At 37.0% G+C, this 18,818-nt stretch overlaps 1 protein-coding gene across 4 annotated transcripts in view; it reads left to right on the top strand.

Moving 5' to 3' along the window:
• Nucleotides 1–3,010: 3,010 nt before the first annotated feature.
• LOC111154426 (SWI/SNF-related, matrix-associated actin-dependent regulator of chromatin, subfamily a, containing DEAD/H box 1) overlaps nt 3,011–18,818 on the top strand; it is a 75,784-nt gene continuing 59,976 nt past the window's right edge. Inside the window, exons 1-3 of one of the 4 annotated variants that reach the window (XM_022514031.1) lie at nt 3,011–3,068; nt 3,684–3,922; nt 18,321–18,498. In XM_022514031.1, the coding sequence (XP_022369739.1) occupies nt 3,733–3,922; nt 18,321–18,498 (368 nt within the window). In that variant the 5' untranslated portion in view covers nt 3,011–3,068; nt 3,684–3,732. Of the gene's footprint in view, nt 3,069–3,195; nt 3,406–3,683; nt 3,923–18,320; nt 18,499–18,818 lie in introns of those variants that run through there. The other 3 variants (XM_022514024.1, XM_022514038.1, XM_022514048.1) reach the window with 3 other exon arrangements.

Here is an 18,818-nt window from a genome sequence, read left to right as displayed (position 1 = left end):
TTAAGTGTTTTTAGTCACTTTTTAAAAAATGTTAGGTTTATTGAGTTATAACTTACAAGCAGTAAGATTAAGCTTTTTAAGTCTATAGCTGAGAATAAGATTTCACAAATATATTTAGTCACTACTATAATCAGTGCACTCTGGGCAAGAAGAGAATGAGAAAAGCAGGACACCAAGGACTGAATTTTGGAAAATGATCATATTTATGGTCAGGGGGAAGAAAAATCAGAGGACTAGTTTTTAACCCCAATTCCTGCTATCATCCCAGAAGATTTTACATTCATATCAAGAATCCTTCCACCCTTTTTACCCCGTTATGTGCTGAATAGTGCTCCCCCAAATTCATATGCTGAAGTCCTATCCCCCAGTATCTCAGAATGTGACTACACTTAGAAATAGGGCCTTCAGAAATGTAGTTAAATTAAAATGTGGTCTTTTAAATTGTGAAATTTATTCACAGGTACAGAGGGAAGATTATGTAAAGACACAGGGAGAAGATGGCCAATGAGAGAGGCTTGAAGCAGATCCTTCCCTCATGGTCCTCAGAAACCAACCCTACCAAGACCTCGATATCAGACTTCCAGCCTTCAAAGCCATGAGAAAATTAAATTTCTGTTTTGTAAGCCATCCAATCTTCAGTACTTTGTAATGGCAGTCTGTGTACTTTGCTATACATTCTCTTAACCTTTTGATCCACAATCAAGCAAAATCCCATTCATGGAAAATTCTAATTCTCCCAGGTCAGTGAATGCTACAGACATCCCACCCTTGGAACTGGGCAAGAGTGGTGCCTGTACTACGTGTATTGCTTCACAGAGCACAATTTGGCCCTTTTCCTGCTATACCGAACCCTAAAGAGCAAGGAATCTGTGAGGCCAAAAAGAGGTTCACTCAGAACCTATATCTTCAATTTTAGACAGTGCTTTTGAGTAGCAGCTGGTCTTTAAAATCTCTGCTCACACAGCTCCAAAAAGGCAAGGAGTGACCTTTCCCCAGGTCCTCCGTGCTAAGGGCCAACAGTGCTTCTAGTGTCTAAATCCTTAGACCAAACATGTAGTAAAAAAGCTCCCAGCCCTAAGAGGTGCCTTAGCAGTGGTGTGGGAGCAGGCTTGCCAAGTAAAATACAGTATACCTTATTAAATTTGTATTTCAAATGGACACGTAAGTTTTTAGTACAAGCAGGTTCCAAATATCACATGGTACATACTGACTCTAAAAGGTATTGTTTATATAAAATCCAAATATAACAAAATAGCCTCTTTTTTTTTAATTTTTAGCAATATAGGAACCCTAGGTGGAGTCATAGTTGGGCATTTGAGCTGGGTGTCCATATGCATGAGCACAACGCCCCTAACGGTATCAAACTGAGTGAGAGGACATGATACAGGGAAGGCAGGATACATGCGCCAACCAGTTCTCCTTCAATTATCCATTCTGTCCAACACAGGAATTCTAAATTGAACCTGGCTTTCCAGGTCATTTTCAAAATGGGACAATAAAAATTTATTTTTACATTTTGTTAACTGTATTTATGTTTAAATATTCAGGCATATGATGTTTGGGTCTCTATTGTCACTCTTGCTCCAACTGTACAAATGTCAAGGGGTTAATACTGTGTTGCAGAAAATTGCCTTAAGAGGTCATCAACCACATTTAAAAGATGAGGAAGCTAAGGCTTAAAGACGTTAAATATAATTTGCCCACAGTCATTGAGCTAGTGGAATCCATTTTCAATGTTAGATCTGTCTGAATATAAAGCAAATATTCTTTTTTAAAATTACATGTAGTGAATGGTGACTATATTTAATACTTACTGTATTGTATATTTGAAAGCTGCAACAAGTAGATCTGAGAACAAATATTCTTTATCACCAACAATAATTTACTATGTATAAATTGCCATACCCTTTGATACCATCAATATACCTGGAGGCATAAAGCTGGTGAATTTCACGGACTATCAAAAATAGGTATAACAAGGGGCGCCTGGGTGGCTCAGTGGGTTATAAGCGTCTGCCTTCCGCTCAGGTCATGATCCCAGGGTCCTGGGATCAAGCCCCGCATCCGGCTCTCTGCTCAGCAGGGAGCCTGCTTCCCTTTCTCTCTCTCTCTGCCTGCCTCTCTGCCTACTTGCGATCTCTGTCAAATAAATAAATAAAATATTTTTTAAAAGTAGATATAATGAAATCACACTTGTTCAGGCTTTGATCCTGAATTTATGGGTCTAGACATTTAATTGTGTAAGTGTACCCGCATTTGATAAAACTATGGGTTCATGTTATATACAGTTCAAAACACTGATTAATAAAATAGAATGCCAATTTAAGTTACAATGACCAGTGTTTTTGGTAGAATAATGATTTGTAGTAATTTCTCTTTAAGGGAAATGCCAACCAGAGGATCAAATTAAAACAGAAAACTGCCTGTTCAGCCTAATGTTAGAACAAAAAGGGTAAATATCCTTAAGGTAGTATTTCCGTCAAGATAGGTGAATTGTCATATTCCACTCTAAGAATAATCCTGTCAGCAGTGGGGAGGCGGTTCATATGCTCTGAAGCTCAACACACCCGGGTTTTTACTTCTTACTGTTTAACATTTGCAGGCCTCAGTTTTCTTATTATGTAAAAACGGCTTCTTGTAAGGGTTGAGATTATTCATGTAAAACATCTAGCACACTATTGCCATCATACTATGTATACATTATACAAAATATTATACATTATATCAAATGTCATATTATTTATTATTATGTTATTGCTATTGTGCAATTTATCATTGTTCTATTTAACAACTCTTGCTAACCTGGAGAAACAGGCCATAAGCGCGCTTCCCAGGCGTAGAGGCGGGTACGAGTTACCATGGCAACAGCTCGCGCCTAGACATCTTCCGCTCGCGCGTCGCTGGAAAAGAAAAAAAGCCTAAGCTGCGTGTTGCGTCATCACCGCGCGCTCGTTTGGGCTCTCCGTTTCGGAAGGTCCCGGCCCGGCTACCGTCGCCCCCCCCCCCCCAACGCCAGGAATTATTTTTTTGTTTCAACCTTTGTTACATCGCATCGAGCCTGCAAGACTGTAAGTACTAAAGAAAGAAAGAGGGCGAGCGAGGGAGCATTAAAAAAGTGATGCCGCAGCACACTCCCCACCTCTGAACCCTCCCTATGTTTTCTTGATCCTATCAGCTTCCTCTCAGCTGGGATCGCGCCGCGTCAACTTCCGGGCGGGTGCCCGCCAGCGCGGCCTCCGCCGCTCCCCTTCTTTGGCCCCTTTGTGTCCCCGCAGTATCGAGGCGCGGGCCCTGGCACGTCCTTTCTCGAGGCAGGGAGCACCGTAGAGCAGGGAGCCTCTCACTGTGGGCGGGCGCGCGGCCCGCAGGGGGGTTAGAGTGGGGAACGTGCCTGCGCGTGCTGGGGTAAGAGGAGGTTGCACGAGGGTCAGCGTGTGGTTCGAGGAAGGAGGGGCGGGGCGGGGAGGGGGGAGACGAAGGGGAGTAGAAAGAGCAATGGAAATTTTTAAAAAGATACTCCTGTCCACCTTCTGATTATTGTGGCCTAACAATGAGGCGCAGCCATAATAGTCATCCTGTGCCATGTTTTCGTGCTCTTAATTGCCTTGGGAATGAACTGCTAAGGCTTTGTATTTTATATTGTTTTCATGGCCTCTTTTTCTCTTTTTATTTTCTTCCTGCAGATAGTTCATTTAAAGCTCTTAATTCCACAGGGTGGTGGTTTCTGCCAATATGAATCTTTTCAACTTGGACCGTTTTCGCTTTGAGAAAAGGAGTAAGATTGAGGAAGTGCCCGAAGCAACCCCTCAACCCACCCAGCCTGGCCCTTCCTCACCAATTTCTCTTAGTGCTGAAGAGGAGAATGCTGAAGGGGAAGTTAGCAGGGCAGGCACACCTGATTCAGATATAACTGAAAAAACAGGTGAGTTACAATGTTGCAAAATGATGTAGCATCAAGAGGTATTTTTTGAGAGAAAGAAATTCTAATATTCTTGACGTAATACATACTAATACATTGTCCTCTACCTTGCCCTTTAAAATACCACTTTGCTGCCAGAGGCACCATATACCTGCCATGAACTGAACATCTATGGCTTCTTCAGTTTTATATGAAGTTCTTGGAATATGACCCAGTGATGGAAGTTGGTATCTGAATTTAGGTCATCCTTAGGTCAGAGTAGTTGCTTCTGGAAGAGAAGCTAGGTGATTCAGACTCATGATGTAGACTTTGAGTCTGTTATTTGACCAGGTATTTACATCTCGGTATTTTTCCAAGAAACACTGCTCACTTACTATGAACCAGACTTTAGACTCAGGGTGCTTGAAGACAACCTCTAGACAAATGAATAGCAGATCCCATTCAGATTTTGCCACTGTTTAACTTCCTGGAGATCCCCAGGGTGCGAATGAGTAGTTGGTATTCTTCAAGGTGTAAGAACCATTTCTAACCTCTTCAGCAGGTTGTCCCAGACAATGGGATTTGAGAGGAAGCCAAAATTTAGCATTTCCATCTTAGTCTGTGTTCTTTGAACAGTGAACAGGACATATTTGAACTCTTAAGTTTTAGGCACTGTGCTGTGTTTCACATTCTCTCATCTGATTTGTACGGCAGGCCTACAAGATGATACCCACATTTTGCAGAATGAGACCCAGAGAGGTTAAGTTGTTAGGAATTTGATAAACCTGGAACTCAAATCCAGTCAGTCTAGTTCCTGAGCATAAACTTTTAATTGTTTACACTGTGCAGTTTCTTATGAAGGGTGGAAGGAATATTAGAAGTTTTCTTTTAATGTTTATTTTAGTAATATCTTTTTTAATGCAAAACTCAATATTTCCCAAGTAGCTTTTAAGCTGATGTGGCCCTGACAAGATTGGTAATAAGTATGCTGTTATTGTTGGTGTCTTATTTTATTTGCTAGTCTTCTGTTTAATTGTACCAGTGAGGGCACACTCCCTACACATTATCATTTGAATGACATTTAAAAATCTTTGGGTGTAATTGGAACATGCTGGAATGATTTGGTAGGTTGAATTGTGTGGTAATGGGGAGTCATAATTTTGAAAGGCTTTGTTGTATAAAAGGTTCTAAACTCGTCCAGATTCTGTGGGGAACCACTGAAGCTTAGGAGTGCTGTCTCTTTGTTCATTCTTTCAATAGGTGTTTACTTTGCATAACATGCTGTAGTTAATGTGTAGATATCCAGGTACTTTAATATTCTAATAATGAATATATGAATCTGTGTCTTACATAGTTAGAGAGGGCTGGGAAGGCCAGCATGTAGGCATGGGATTTTGAATCCTTAGGAATCTCTACTGCTTCATTTCAGTTAAATGGGATATTGGACAAATACTTAAAATCTGAGATTAACATTTTTTCATCTTTAGGATAAAAAGCACTTTGTAAACTGGAACACAGTGGAATATTTTATTTATCATTATAAATGTGAAATTCTTAATTGTCTCTTCGAATCAGAAGATGCTGCTGTACTTTTTTTTTTCCCGTTTAAGGAGATTTCATTCATCTTTATTGTGATTTTTTTTTTTTCCTCATGTGTAAATTTCTCTTATAAACTGAGGTTACTTTTAGGACTCACATGATTAGTCTTAATAACATTGGGAAATACGAAAATTAAGTTTGTTCTGGAAATGGTGAGAATTCATCCTACTAGGAATAGAGAGCTCTAAGAAAAGATGATTGTAGTTGGTGTTGTAAAATTGAGAGAATCTTGAAAACGAAGGCCAGGTTTTGGTTTTACATTGTGGTTACAAGAGATCCATTAAAGCCTTCACAGATAGAAGGGTTGATGAAAGTTGTTTTGTTAAAAAAAATCAGTCTAGCAGTCCTGAGTACCGTAGTTTGTTAGAAGGTAAGTTTTGACAGGAGATAATTCATTTTGGAAGTAGAAATAACAGTAGGAGTCGAGAAGAAAGAGAGATGAGAGATTTCAAAGAAAGAAAGGGCAAAGTTTTAGAACCAAATCTATGGGAAGAATGAGATAAATAAGAATTTAAGTTCAGGGTCACCTGGGTGGCTCAGTCGGTTAAAGATCTGCCTTCTGTTCAGGTCATGATCCCAGGGTCCTGGCATCTATTCCCATGTTGGGTTCCCTGCTCAGCAGGAAGCCTGCTTCTCCCTCTCCCACTGCCCCTGCTTGTGTGTGTGTATGTGCGCTCTCGTTCTCTCTGTCAAATAAATAAAATCTTTAAAAAATCTAATTAAGAAAATGGTAGTTTTGTACATCAGAATAGGTGTAAAGTACCCATTCTAACCCATTAGGCATGCCTTTAAAAATTCAAATAAAAAATGTCCTGTCCCCAATTTAGCATGTTGGACGAGACCTAAAGCAACTTAATATAGAGGTGGGGAATTTTCAATTGAGTGTTGGAGCTTGAGCCTGTATACAGGACTAAATACTGAAGCTGGTTTAGGCTCCTGACTAGAGATTAGGGAATCATTGGTGGGATATGGTTTTTGACCTTATTTCCTTTATCATCATATGCTAACTTCTTATTTTGCTGTTGTGTGTAATGCTATATTTGCTTATTTACAATAGAGTGTTAGGTTCTAAATCAGGTCTAAATCACCTATTTCTTAAATAGAGTGGAAATTGTAAAAATTACCTATCAATGACATTTTTAGCTAGCTCTTTTAATTTTAGCAATATGAATTAAGATTTTATTTCCTACCACTCTCTCTCAGTTACTGTGCCACAGCCATATCTTTTCTTAAATATGCAAAGGATAGTGCCTTCTTTCCTTCTTCCTCTTTGTCCAAGACCATGCCCGCTGATAAGTGCGTATGACTCTGGGCTTAGTGATGTATTTACTGTCTTTAGAAGCCCTTCCCCTGATCACACTCTCTGAAATAGCAACACCTCTCCCCGCCCTCAGCTTTCCTCTTCTGTGTTTTTCTGTGTAGTATTTATTTCTACCTAACATGATTCTATATATTTGTTTCTCCCTTATTAAAATAGAAGATGCTTGTGAGCAAAGACTTTTTCCTGTTCATCATTGCTTAGAGCAGTGACTGGTGCATAGTAAGCTCTTAGTAAATATGTATTGAAGGAGGGAGTATTGGGTGATAAGTGGGCAATACTAGTACTTTGTACAAATTTTTAGAAGTATCCTTCCTCTTTATGATCTTGAAACAGCCCCATAGCCATCAGGCTTCTTCACCCATGCTAACTTGAAACTGCTTTTGATGCAGGATAGTCTTCCTTCACCCAGCCTTTGGATATGAGGGCATACACTTAACTTGTGGGCACCTCTCCCTCCTGTGTTTATTTTGCCCTCATGGTGTCACGTTATTAATGGTTATTGCTTGCTTACACATTTTTTTCTTTTGACCTTTTTGAGAGCACAGTGGGTTTCAAGGGAATAAAATAAAGGCACATGAGTGAGAGAGGAGAGAACTTACTATGTTTTATGCATAAAGAGTAAAAATAAGACCAAAGCTTGATCCTCAAGGAACACCAGGAGGAAGGGACATATAAGTATATATAGTAAAATAGTACAGTGTAATAACTCGGGAAAATATTAAGCAGTGTAGAATCACAGTCTAACTCAGAAATGATTATCTTTTCCTGGAGAGGATCAGGAAAAGTCACAGAGAGGTAACTTTGAGTGAACCCTAAACAATGAATCAGTGCTTTTTTTGTGAACAGGTGAAGAAAATATACATTGTTTAGGAGAGTGATACATCTGTGAGAAGGGAGGTTATCTGTGGAAGAGGCGGTTTAGGGAGGTATAGATAAAACTGAGAAGATAGACGTGTAAACTGCTGGGTTGTAAGGGGCCTTTATATGCTATGCCAGGAAGGACGGACTTTTTTGGGTACACACCAGAGAACATTTCAGCATGGGAAGACTGTTGATGAAGCTGTTGAATTAATTGAAGCCTAAACGTAGGAAAATGATAGTAGGATAAAGGAGGCATTTTAGAGAAGTTTTATATTTCAGTATTTGATGGTATTTGGTGATCAGTTAAATGTAGAGGGTTTAAAGTAACTCATTTCTTGCTTAGACAGCTGGGTGATGGGCACTATTAACTGAATTAGGCAGTGCATTTAGGAGAAAGATACTTAAACATGTTGAGTTCAGGTCACCTGTTTCAGAAATGAGGTCTAGTGGAGGATTGAACATTAGGTTTGTAGCTTAAAGATGGTTGGAACCTTCCAAATCGACTTTGGAAGGGTCATCATTGTGGCAGTTAACAAAAAAATATCCCCAAGCAAGGCATATAGTGAAAAATTTCAACATTTAGTGGTGAACAAATGAAGACAGACCAATGAAGATAATAAAGGATAACTTGAATAGTCATAGAAAATGATAGTACTCTGAAAGCTAAAGAAAGACAAGTTTCTAATTTTGTGTATAGTGAACACTATCAGATACTGTAGACAAGTCAACTTGGATGTGGACTGAGAGACCACTTTCCTTGGAAATTAAATGTTATTCTTGACCTTTAACAGACAGTTTCAGTAGAAAGGTGGGGAAGTGAAGGCTAGTCTTTAAAGAAGGAAAAGAGAAAAACAGCTTGACAGTACAGTAGTGTCAAAAGATGTGTCAGGAGTATTGAAAATTCAGCATATTTTTGGCCCAGGGGAAGAAGCCAGTGGAGAGGGAAAGGATGAAGGGAGGGGAGGTATCTGAAGACCGGCATCTAGGGCATGGGAACAGATGCACAGCTAGACTATTTAATGTTGCAAAGAAATAGAGACACATTTTCCCTGTGGAGAAAAAGTGATAAAAGTTAATGGGTTAATTAGTTATTTTGTGGTTGGAATGGAGGAAAGTTTTAGTAAATTCTTGATTAATTTCTTTCCCTAGTGAAATACATTCAGTATCCTAAAATGATTACCATTTCAGTGTGGTGGTCATGTGGAAAGTAATAGTTGTTAATAAGAAAATTTAAAAATTATTCCAGTTAATCAAAAAGATTATTCCAGTTAATTAAAAAAAAAAATGCTTTCCAGAGAGCACTGCTCTGTCATACAGGTTGTGTGATCTCAGGTAAGACATTAACATTTTTGGACTTCATTTCCTTTGCCTAGATGTTCTCTGAAGTCCCTGCAAGCAGTAAAATGGGTATGATCCTTTGAATAATGGAGCCAGATGTATCATTTTAGCATCATGATTCTGTAACCATTGGGTGATACTCAGGGTGTTTTTTTTTTAAGTGTGTGTGGCCAAAATGCAAATCATCCCTATATCTTTGGATAGTTACTGTGGTTTCTTAATGTCTGCGAGTGTTCGTTGACAAGCAGTACTTGGTAGAAGGCTAAGTGCTAAATAATTCTAATAGAAGAAAGTAAAATGAGTACTTACACTTTAGTAAAAATCTTCAGTACATTTGAAGTGTATACTTTTTTTTTTTTTTTAAAGATTTTATTATTTGACAAACAGAAATCACAAGTAGGCAGAGAGGCAGGCAGAGAGAGAGAGGGAGAAGCAGGCTCCTTGCTGAGCAGAGAGCCCAAGGCAGGGTCAATCCCAGGACCCTGAGCTGATGACCTGAGCCAAAGACAGAGGTTTAACCCACTGAGCCACCCAGGCACCCCTGAAGTGCATACTTTTATCTGTGTTTTCCCTTCTCTACCTTTTTACTCTCCATGTTTAGCTATTTTCTTCAAAATAAAATGTTATATGTAAAATATGCAGTATTGTATAATGAAGAATATTCTATAGTCTTTATTTTCGGTGTTTATATTCATATTTTTTTCTACCTGAATCTATTCCAGGTTTTTGTTTTTATTTATATTATATATATAATATTTACTTATGCTTACCTCTTTTTTTTTTAATGACTACAGTGTCTTATATAGATATAATTCGTGTAGTTTCTTTAATGTACATCTGTTGGTTGGGTTTTTTCTTCTTTTTTTTTTTTTTTTTTTTTTTTGCTGTCGAAAGAAGGCTATAGTGTCCATCCTTTTACACAGATTTTTTTAGCTTGTGTACAATCTGAAGAAAAATTCTTGGAAATGGAATTGTCAGATTAGAGTGAATATTAGTAATATTTTAGTAATTGCCAAGTTACCATACACAGTTTTACCACTTTGCACCAGACTACAGCTTGGTTTTTAGATGTCTACTTTTTCATACTAGGCTAAAATATTACAAACCTTTTTTATCTTTACCAGGGAATTTAATTGCTTTACTTTTATTCTTTAAGGTTAATTGTGTTTTCGTAAAGGTATTAGTCTTCTGGACTTTTTCTGTGTTCCGTTTTCTTTTTTTCTGATAAATGATTTGTAAGTTTTTTATTCTTTTTATTCCTTGTTTGTCACTGAGAAATATTACATTTTCTTGTGGTCAGTTCATTCATTTCTTTGATGGCTTCTAGGGTTTAGGTCTTGATCAGACAGGCATTCCTTACTATCACATTATAAATATTTTCATGTGTATTTCATTCTAGCACATCTATGTTAATTTTATTTTTAATTGTAAAATATACATAACATAAAATTTACCATCTTAACTATTAAGTATACAAATCATGTGTTAGGTACACTCACATTATTGTTCAGTTGATCTTCAGAACTCCTTTTATCTTGCAGAAATGAAACTGTACCCATTAAACATTTCCCTCCTATCCCCAGCCTGTGGTAACTATAACCACCCTTGTACTTTCTGTCTCTGAATTAGACTACTCTAGGTACATCATAAAAGTGGAGTCATACAGGATTTGTCTCTGTAACGGGTTTCCCTTTGCATAAGGTCTTTAAGATTCATTCATGTTGTAGCATGTATCAGAATTTCCTTTTTAAGGCTAAAAGCATTCTATTGTATGTATATACTGCATTTTGTTTATCCATTCATCTTTGGATGGATACTTGGGTTGCTTCTACCTTTTGGTTATTATGGCTATTACTGCCATGAAATGTGTGTACAAATACCTCTTTGGCACCTTGCTGTCGCTTCTTTAGGGTATATACCTGGAAATGGAATTGATAGATCATATAAGAAATCATCACATGTTTTCCATTAATACCTGAACCATTTTACTTTTCCACAAGCAGTGCACAGGGTTCCAGTTTTTCCACATCCTTGCTAACACTTGTTACCTTCTTTTTTGTTTTGTTGTTTGTTTGTTTTGATAGCCAAACTAATGGATCTGAGTCAGGTTTTGTGTTAATAGCCAAACTAATGGATATGAGTTAGGTTTTGTGTTGATTTTTATTTTACTCTTAAATCTCATCTAGAATTTATATTATAAAGACCTAAAGAAAGGATGGTACAGACATCAATATAGTCTAAATTCTCATGTATATTTGCATCTTATAGGCCATTAATCTACTTCTTTAGTTTTATATTTGTTTACCCATTGCTTTAACTCTTGTAGTTTTAAGGTGTTGTTTTTTTTCTTCTTCTTTGACTGGAAAGTTCAAAGAAGTGGTTTCTATGGCTTTTTTTCCTTAAATTTCCAAGTGGCTGAAATTCTGCTTCAGTGTTTTTATTAACATTTGCTCCTAATTATACTCTTTTATAACTGGAGAATGTGGTCTACAGTATTTCTGTTTTGGTTAATCTACTGAAATTTTCTTTGTGGCCTAATTTGCCATTAATTTTGCAAAAGTACTAAGAGTACTTGAAAAGGTGACATAATCTAAGTATAGATTAATTATATACCAAACAACAGATGAATTTTATTTATATAATTTTATTCAAACTGTAGATGACAAATATTGTGTCAAAGTCAATTTCTTGGATCTTGACTAATTACATGCAACTGTTTCTTAGTGGAGTAGAATAAATAGAAAATTATCAAATATCACCGATAGCCTCTGAAACTTTTATACTTTTATTTCAGTTATATATGTTTAATAATCATGTTTTGGGTCACACCCATCTAAAATGGGTCTCTTACAGTGGGTCCCAATCAAAAATGTTTGGAAAGCGTTATTATAGGTTTTATTTTTGTGCAGTCTGTTAAGAGCTTGGAGAAGAGAGTTAAAGCCTTATATTTGTCTCTTGACTTTTTGCCTTATGTATCCTGCAGCGTTTACGTCTTTCATCATTAGTATGCAGTTAAGATATATGTTAGTTATGTTTTTTGTTGTAGATCTAAATTCTCTTATTAAAAAAAGTGTCTCTCAAGTTAGATGCTTTTGTTTGTCCAGTAACAAGAGCATGGCTTTGTTTTTCTTTACATTTTTCTTATTTATCTTTTCTTTTGGCTTACGCCTGAGATGTTTCTTCTCTTATATCATCTTAGAATGATGTCAGAAACTACTCTTCAGTCTTGTATTTATTATTGTATTTTGTCTTTTTTAGAGCTTGCATCAGAGAAATAGTTTGATACATCTTTTAGGAGATGTTTATGGTATTTCTGTTTCATTATGACACAAATTAAGGCTGCTCAGATTTTACCATCTACTATTTTGGTTACATTATAAAATGGTAAATCAGGGGCGCCTGGGTGGCTCAGTGGGTTAAAGCCCCTGCCTTGGGCTCGGGTCATGATCCCAGGGTTCTGGGATCAAGCCCTGCATCGGGCTCTCTGCTCGGCAGGGAGCCTGCTTCCTCCTCTCTCTCTGCCTGCTTCTCTACCTATTTGTACTCTCTGTCTGTCAAATAAATAAATAAAATCTTAAAAAAAAAAGATTAAAAAAAATAAAATGGTAAATCAGTGATGTGTTTTACTTGGTATTCAAAGGAATTGCCTTGAAAGTTAGTTGCCATGTTAAAGAATTGAACCATGTAGAGCAACACAACTAGACGATCAGAAGTGGCACAGTTTTCTAAGTTTTCAGGACAGATGTAAAGGTTTATGTATTTTTCATTCTACTTTGGAAGATAACTTCTATTTATGGGCTATCAAATTAATTTGGACTACTTTAGTGTGAACTCATAACCTCCTAGCAGTGATTTTTGTTTGTTTTCGAGTGGCCCTTGATCTTGGACCCGTTGGAAAAGTGAAACCAGTGTCAGACTTAAATGCTTCTTTTGTTTTATGGTAGACTTAGATATGAGAATGGGTACAAGCACACTGGAAAAATTTGGAGTGTAATATTGCCTTCTCTTGAGTATATCGTTGGTGTGGAATTTAGTTTGGAAAAACTCCTGGAACCTTGGAGTGTTCTTGCATATGCTAATGATGTAGGTTCCCATTACCTTTTGGTAATGAGAAAATACTCATCTTCTATCTCTAAAATACAATGGATTTCTTTATGATCTGTGTATGAAAAGATAGGCTGTTTTCACTCATGTTCCTGTAGCATTTTTTTTATTCCTTTCTCATGGCACAAATCATATTTCATAACAGTTACTTGAGTGCACAGCTACTTAGCTCTTACTTGTTTCGTTAGGGCAAGTTGAACTTAATATTCCCTACCTCCTGGTACAGTGCCTTATGTGCAGAAGGCAGTCAGCAAATGCCAGAATTTAATAGTAGCTGATGCCTTCGTGATTCTTTCAGTGTTTCACCATTCTTTCATTTGTATTTTTCTGTTTCCTGTCTTTTTTGTGCTGCTGCTTCAAAGTGCTTGTTTGGCTTGGGTCAAAAACCATCACTGCATCGTTATGGCCGTTGCCTCTTAGCTATTTTTGCTTTTGCTTACTTCCAGAAATAGTCCATATAAGCAAATCTAAGCAGTAAGCATTATTCTAATTCTAAATTATTGACTATATTGGAAAGTTGCTATTTTTATGTAAATAAACTCTTACTGTATCCCATCAGTTTTTAAAGTGTGGTATGTGAACCTTTAGGATCCCTAAAGATAAACTACTTTCATAATAATGCTAAGGTAGTACTTGCCTTTTTACTATGTTGATGGTACAAAGGCAGTGGTAGGTAAAACTGCTGGTGCCAGGCACCTGGGTGGCTCAGTCAGTTAAGCGGCTGCCTTCGGCTCAAGTCACTATCTGATCCCACCGTCTTGGGATCAAGCCCCACATCAGGCTCCTTGCTCAGCAGGCAGCCTGCTTCTCTGCCTGCCATACCCCATGCTTGTGCTTGCTCTCTGTCTCTCTCTATCACTCACTCTGTCGAATAAATAAATAAAATCTTAAAAAACAAAAAAAAACTGCTAGTGCCTTAGCACAAATCATGGCCAAGACTCCAAACTGTTCTAGTAGTCATTGTTAGTTTCACTTAAGAATTTTTTTTTTTAAGATTTTATTTATTTACTTGACAGATAGAGATCACAAGTGGGCAGAGAGGCAGGCAGAGAGAGAGGGGGAAGCAGGCTCCCCGTTGAGCAGAGAGCCCAATGCGGGGCTCGATCCCAGGACCCTGGGATCACGACCTGAGCCGAAGGCAGAGGCTTTAACCCACTGAGCCACCCAGGCACCCCAAGAATGTTTTCAGTAGGGCAGTAAAAATTATTAATTTGGGTAAATCTCAACTAAGCAATAGGTGTCTTTAATATTCTTGTGAAACAAAATGTGAACCAGCCTTTGTTGTATACTGAAGTGTGTACAGTGGTTATATTTCAAGGGAAAGCATTTGAACAGTTGGTTTCAGTTCTGATTTGAACTTGTCATTTTTTCACCAAACACCATTTTTACTTAAAAGAATGACTGACAAACTGTAGTTAATCAGACTTAGGTGTGGACATTTTCTTAAAAATGGACAGTGATACCAAGGAAATAATTGGCAGCATTTACCCTGTTTTCAAAGGAAAGTTTGGATTTTGGACTGTGAGTTTGACAGTCTCGGATATTTCAAGATCAGTGGTGATATTAATAAGTCTGATTTTTAAAAATAAAATACCATGAAATATGTCAGCATTTGGAAGATCTACATTAATCAGCAAGTGAACCGTATTTTGCAAATGACCAGTGCACACCATGTTACAAAATAATGCATGGTTTAAAGGTCCATTAAAGTGCAAGATAGACCAGTGGGTTTAAATGTAATAGAACGCAGAAGTTTATTCATATGGTTCCAGATTCCACATTGCAACTGACCTTTAAGAAAAACTACCACCAGTCAAATTTGGGTTTAGTATCAAAGAAGAGTATCCATGGTATTGTAAAAAAAGGTTAGGAAAATACTCTTCCTAACTGTATAACTGTGTGAGGCATGATTTTCTTCATAAACCTAAACAAAAACAGTCTATTACAATAGATGAATTGCAGAAGCAGGGGAATTTAGCTGTCTTATATTAAACCAAAGATTTTTACAAATATAAAACAGTGCCACTCTTCTCATTAGATTCAGAGGAGAGGGATGGAATGAGAGGATGTAGTTTTCGTAAAAATATTTGTTACTATGTAAACAGTTTTATAAAGTTTCTCAGTTTCTGCTTTATAATACGATGATATCATAGATATAACCAACATAAGCAACATAAGCAAAAGCTCTTTATGGTGTTCATTTTTTAAGAATGCAAAGGGTGGGACGCCTGGGTGGCTCAGTTGGTTAAGCGGCTGCCTTCGGCTCAGGTCATGATCCCAGCGTCCTGGGATCGAGTCCCACATCGGGCTCCTTGCTCAGCGGGGAGCCTGCTTCTCCCTCTGCCTCTGCCTGCCACTCTGTCTGCCTGTGCTCATGCTCTCTCTCTCTCTCTCTAACAAATAAAAAAAAAAAAATCTTTAAAAAAAAAAAAAAAAAGAATGCAAAGGGTTCTGAGTTTGAGAAATGATGTTGTATTGTAACCTTCCTTTATCCTACATATTGTCAAACTACTTCCTCTGTTAGTCACTTACCAGTTGGGCTATGGGGATGTCACTTGGTTCAGAGCTGTGTACATGTTTAAGGTATATTTTAGGTAGAGATATATAGGCATATATAATGTATATTATATAAAATATATGTATAATATATAATACAAAAGATATATAATATACAAAATAATACATTAAATGCATACAGTATATATATATGTAATGTATATATTTTGATGTTGTGTATTATATTATCAGTAAAAGCTCTGAGTAATTGAGTACATGATGGAGAGTATGCCAAACTTCTTAATTTTTTTTCTTAATTTTTTTCCTGTCTCATTAACTAAGCACATTAAGTATGAGTTTTAAAAATTGGTATGTCTTCATTGTGTATTTTGTATGATCTGTGTAAAGTAAGAGGAAAAAAATGAGAGAAAATCAAAGATGAATATGTAATCAAGTTCAAGAAACTCTAGTTCTCCTAATGTTCATTAACACATCTTTTAGGACCCCTCCAGGCATTTAGGCGTTTAAGTAGCTAACTTTAAAAAGATTATTGTTCAAAAATAAATAAATAAATAAAGTAAAAGTTTATTGTTCATTTTGAATAAAGAGACTTTGAAGAAAAGCAGACAGCCCAAATCATTTTGGTTTCAAGATCAGTGGTGATCTTAGCCCTTTGAAAATATAAGAAAATAGGACACTAGTTGACATGTTTAACTGATACACAGTAGCTTTAGGTGAGATTTTTGCTACAGTGAACATCTAGTTTTGAATTTTATGTATGCTTTGTGATGTATCGGAACACTTTGTAAAAGCAAAAACCATATTACCCTCATACTTACTTTATAGGAGTTGGACTGTAATCTTGTTATTCACATAACTATCCAGAATTTGTAAGTATCGTCATGTTTATGACAGTTAATAGAGCTGTGATTTGTTCCAGTGCAGAGTTCTTCATCCAGGTTCTTCACTCAACATTTATAAAATTTTCTTTTGGAAAAATATTTTTTTTTTGGTAGTGTTTATGTAGTGTTGATAGGACTTGTTTGTAGGAAGAAATACAGTTTTAGTGCCCTCCAGGTGAATAGTAGTTGTGTAGGCCATGGTTAATCTTAATTACAAATATGGCTCAAGAGCTTCATTATAGTGATTGCTAGCATTTTGTGACAGGTATTGGGGATGGTCTAAGAGTTTTAGAGTATGAGGATTTAGACCTTTACACATGGATTTCAAATTTGTTACCCCCCCATCCCACATAACTTTGGACAAGTTGCTTTCTCTAAACCTAGTTTATCTATAAACTGGCCATATAATGTGTACCCTCAGGATTATCATGAGGATTAAAAACGTGCATCACGTGAGGACTTGATTCTGACTTAGAAAGTAGTTAATGGAAGTGATAATTTTTTACACTGACACCTTTGAACTAAAGATTCATGTGGTCATTGCTTTTTATTTTTTTTTTCAAGATTTTATTTATTTATTTGACAGATAGAGATCACAAGTAGGCAGAGAGGCAAGCGGGGGAGAGGGGGAGGAGGCTCCCTGCTGAGCAGAGAGCCCGATGTGGGGCTCGATCCCAGGACTCTGGGATCATGACTCCAGCCGAAGGCAGAGGCTTTAACCCACTGAGCCACCCAGATGCCCCTGGTCATTGCTCTTTAAAATACATTCATTAGACCAAGGCATTGACTACTTTAATATGAATTTCTTAAATGTGATCTTTTCGTTCTCACATATGTAAGAGAGAATGGTGGTTTTGCTGGGATAATAATTTTGGAACTCCACTACTGAAGAGAAGAGACCTTGGTAAGATATCTTATTCCCCTGTTTTGAATGAGACAAAATTTTTTAGCTTGTGAGGACTGCCATAAGCCACAGTACTGGGTGGCTTAAACACACCTTTATTTTGTCAATGTCTGGAGGCTGGAAACCCAGGATTGATTGTTTCTGAGGACTTCCTCCATAGCTTGCAGATGGCCACCTTCTCACTGTGTCCTCACATGGCCTTCCCTTCATGCGCACATCTTTTGTCTCTCTTCTTATGACATCACTCATACTGGATTAGGACCTCCACCAAAGCAGTCTCTTCTTTGAAAGACCTTATCTCTAAATATGTTAAATTCTAAGGTCCTGGGGGTTAAAACTCAAGAATTTTGGAGGGGTATAATTCAGCCCACAACACTCACATTTGTGTAAGAGGTAATGTGTATTGAATATGGGCTATGTTCCAATGTCTGAACTAAATGCTTAATATATGTCTTCTGATTTTATGTTCACATGAGCCCTGTGATTATTAACATCTCTATTTTACACGTGAGGACATTGACGTTTAGAGTGATTAGCTTGGCTAAGAGACAGGATTGGAGTACAAGTCTTTTGGGCTGTAGTGTCCATGTTCTTTTAGGCCAGAATTGAGTACTAGGAAATAATAGCACAGAGAGAAAAAGATGACATATAAAGCACACTTCTCTTTTACAGTTTCTACTAGGGTCTTGAAAGTAAATTAACCTCTAAAGTGGAAGATCATTTAACATCAGCCCTGGTTTGACTCTTAATTTTTTCTTTAAAAACTGGTGGGAATTTTTGGTTTTAAAATGGAAACAGTGAGCAAATTAGAGATTTTTAGCACATGATTGTAATTATCGAAAACAGATTTATTTCCAAGTTGCTGAAAATGCCTTTCTTTTTCTTTTTCTTTTGCAGAAGATTCTAGTGTTCCAGAAACTACAGAAAATGAAAGGAAAGCTAGTATATCATATTTCAAGAATCAAAGAGGAATACAGTATATTGATTTGTCTTCTGATAGTGAAGATATCGTTTCCCCAAATTGCTCCAGTACAGTTCAAGAGAAGAAATTCAACAAAGACACAGTGATTATAGTGTAAGCAGCTTAATAGATTTCTTCGTTATATTTGCCTATGTAAGAGGTTTTTCAAGAAAAAGTTACTTAATTTGAAAAATAGTTTGGTGACTTCTCTCTTTTTTTTCTTTCTTTTCTGCCTTTTTCCTATTGCATCTTGGTTATTTTTTTCCCTAACTTACAACTGTAGAGAGGTATTGTCTGTGTGCATGTGCGCATTTCTGGATAACACTGATTTTCAATAAAAAGTTAATGAGAACAGATAATTTAATTTTTTAACCCTCCATCAACAGGGAAGTTATTTTAACATGTACTTTTCTTTGATCATCTGTAATTGCTTT

This window comes from Enhydra lutris, unplaced genomic scaffold (genome assembly GCF_002288905.1).
Source record: "Enhydra lutris kenyoni isolate GAN:26980312 unplaced genomic scaffold, ASM228890v2 scaffoldscaffold3, whole genome shotgun sequence".
Lineage (NCBI taxonomy): Eukaryota > Metazoa > Chordata > Mammalia > Carnivora > Mustelidae > Enhydra > Enhydra lutris.
The sequence above is the reverse complement of the archived record's forward strand: the minus strand, read 5'-3'. Positions and strand labels throughout refer to the sequence as shown.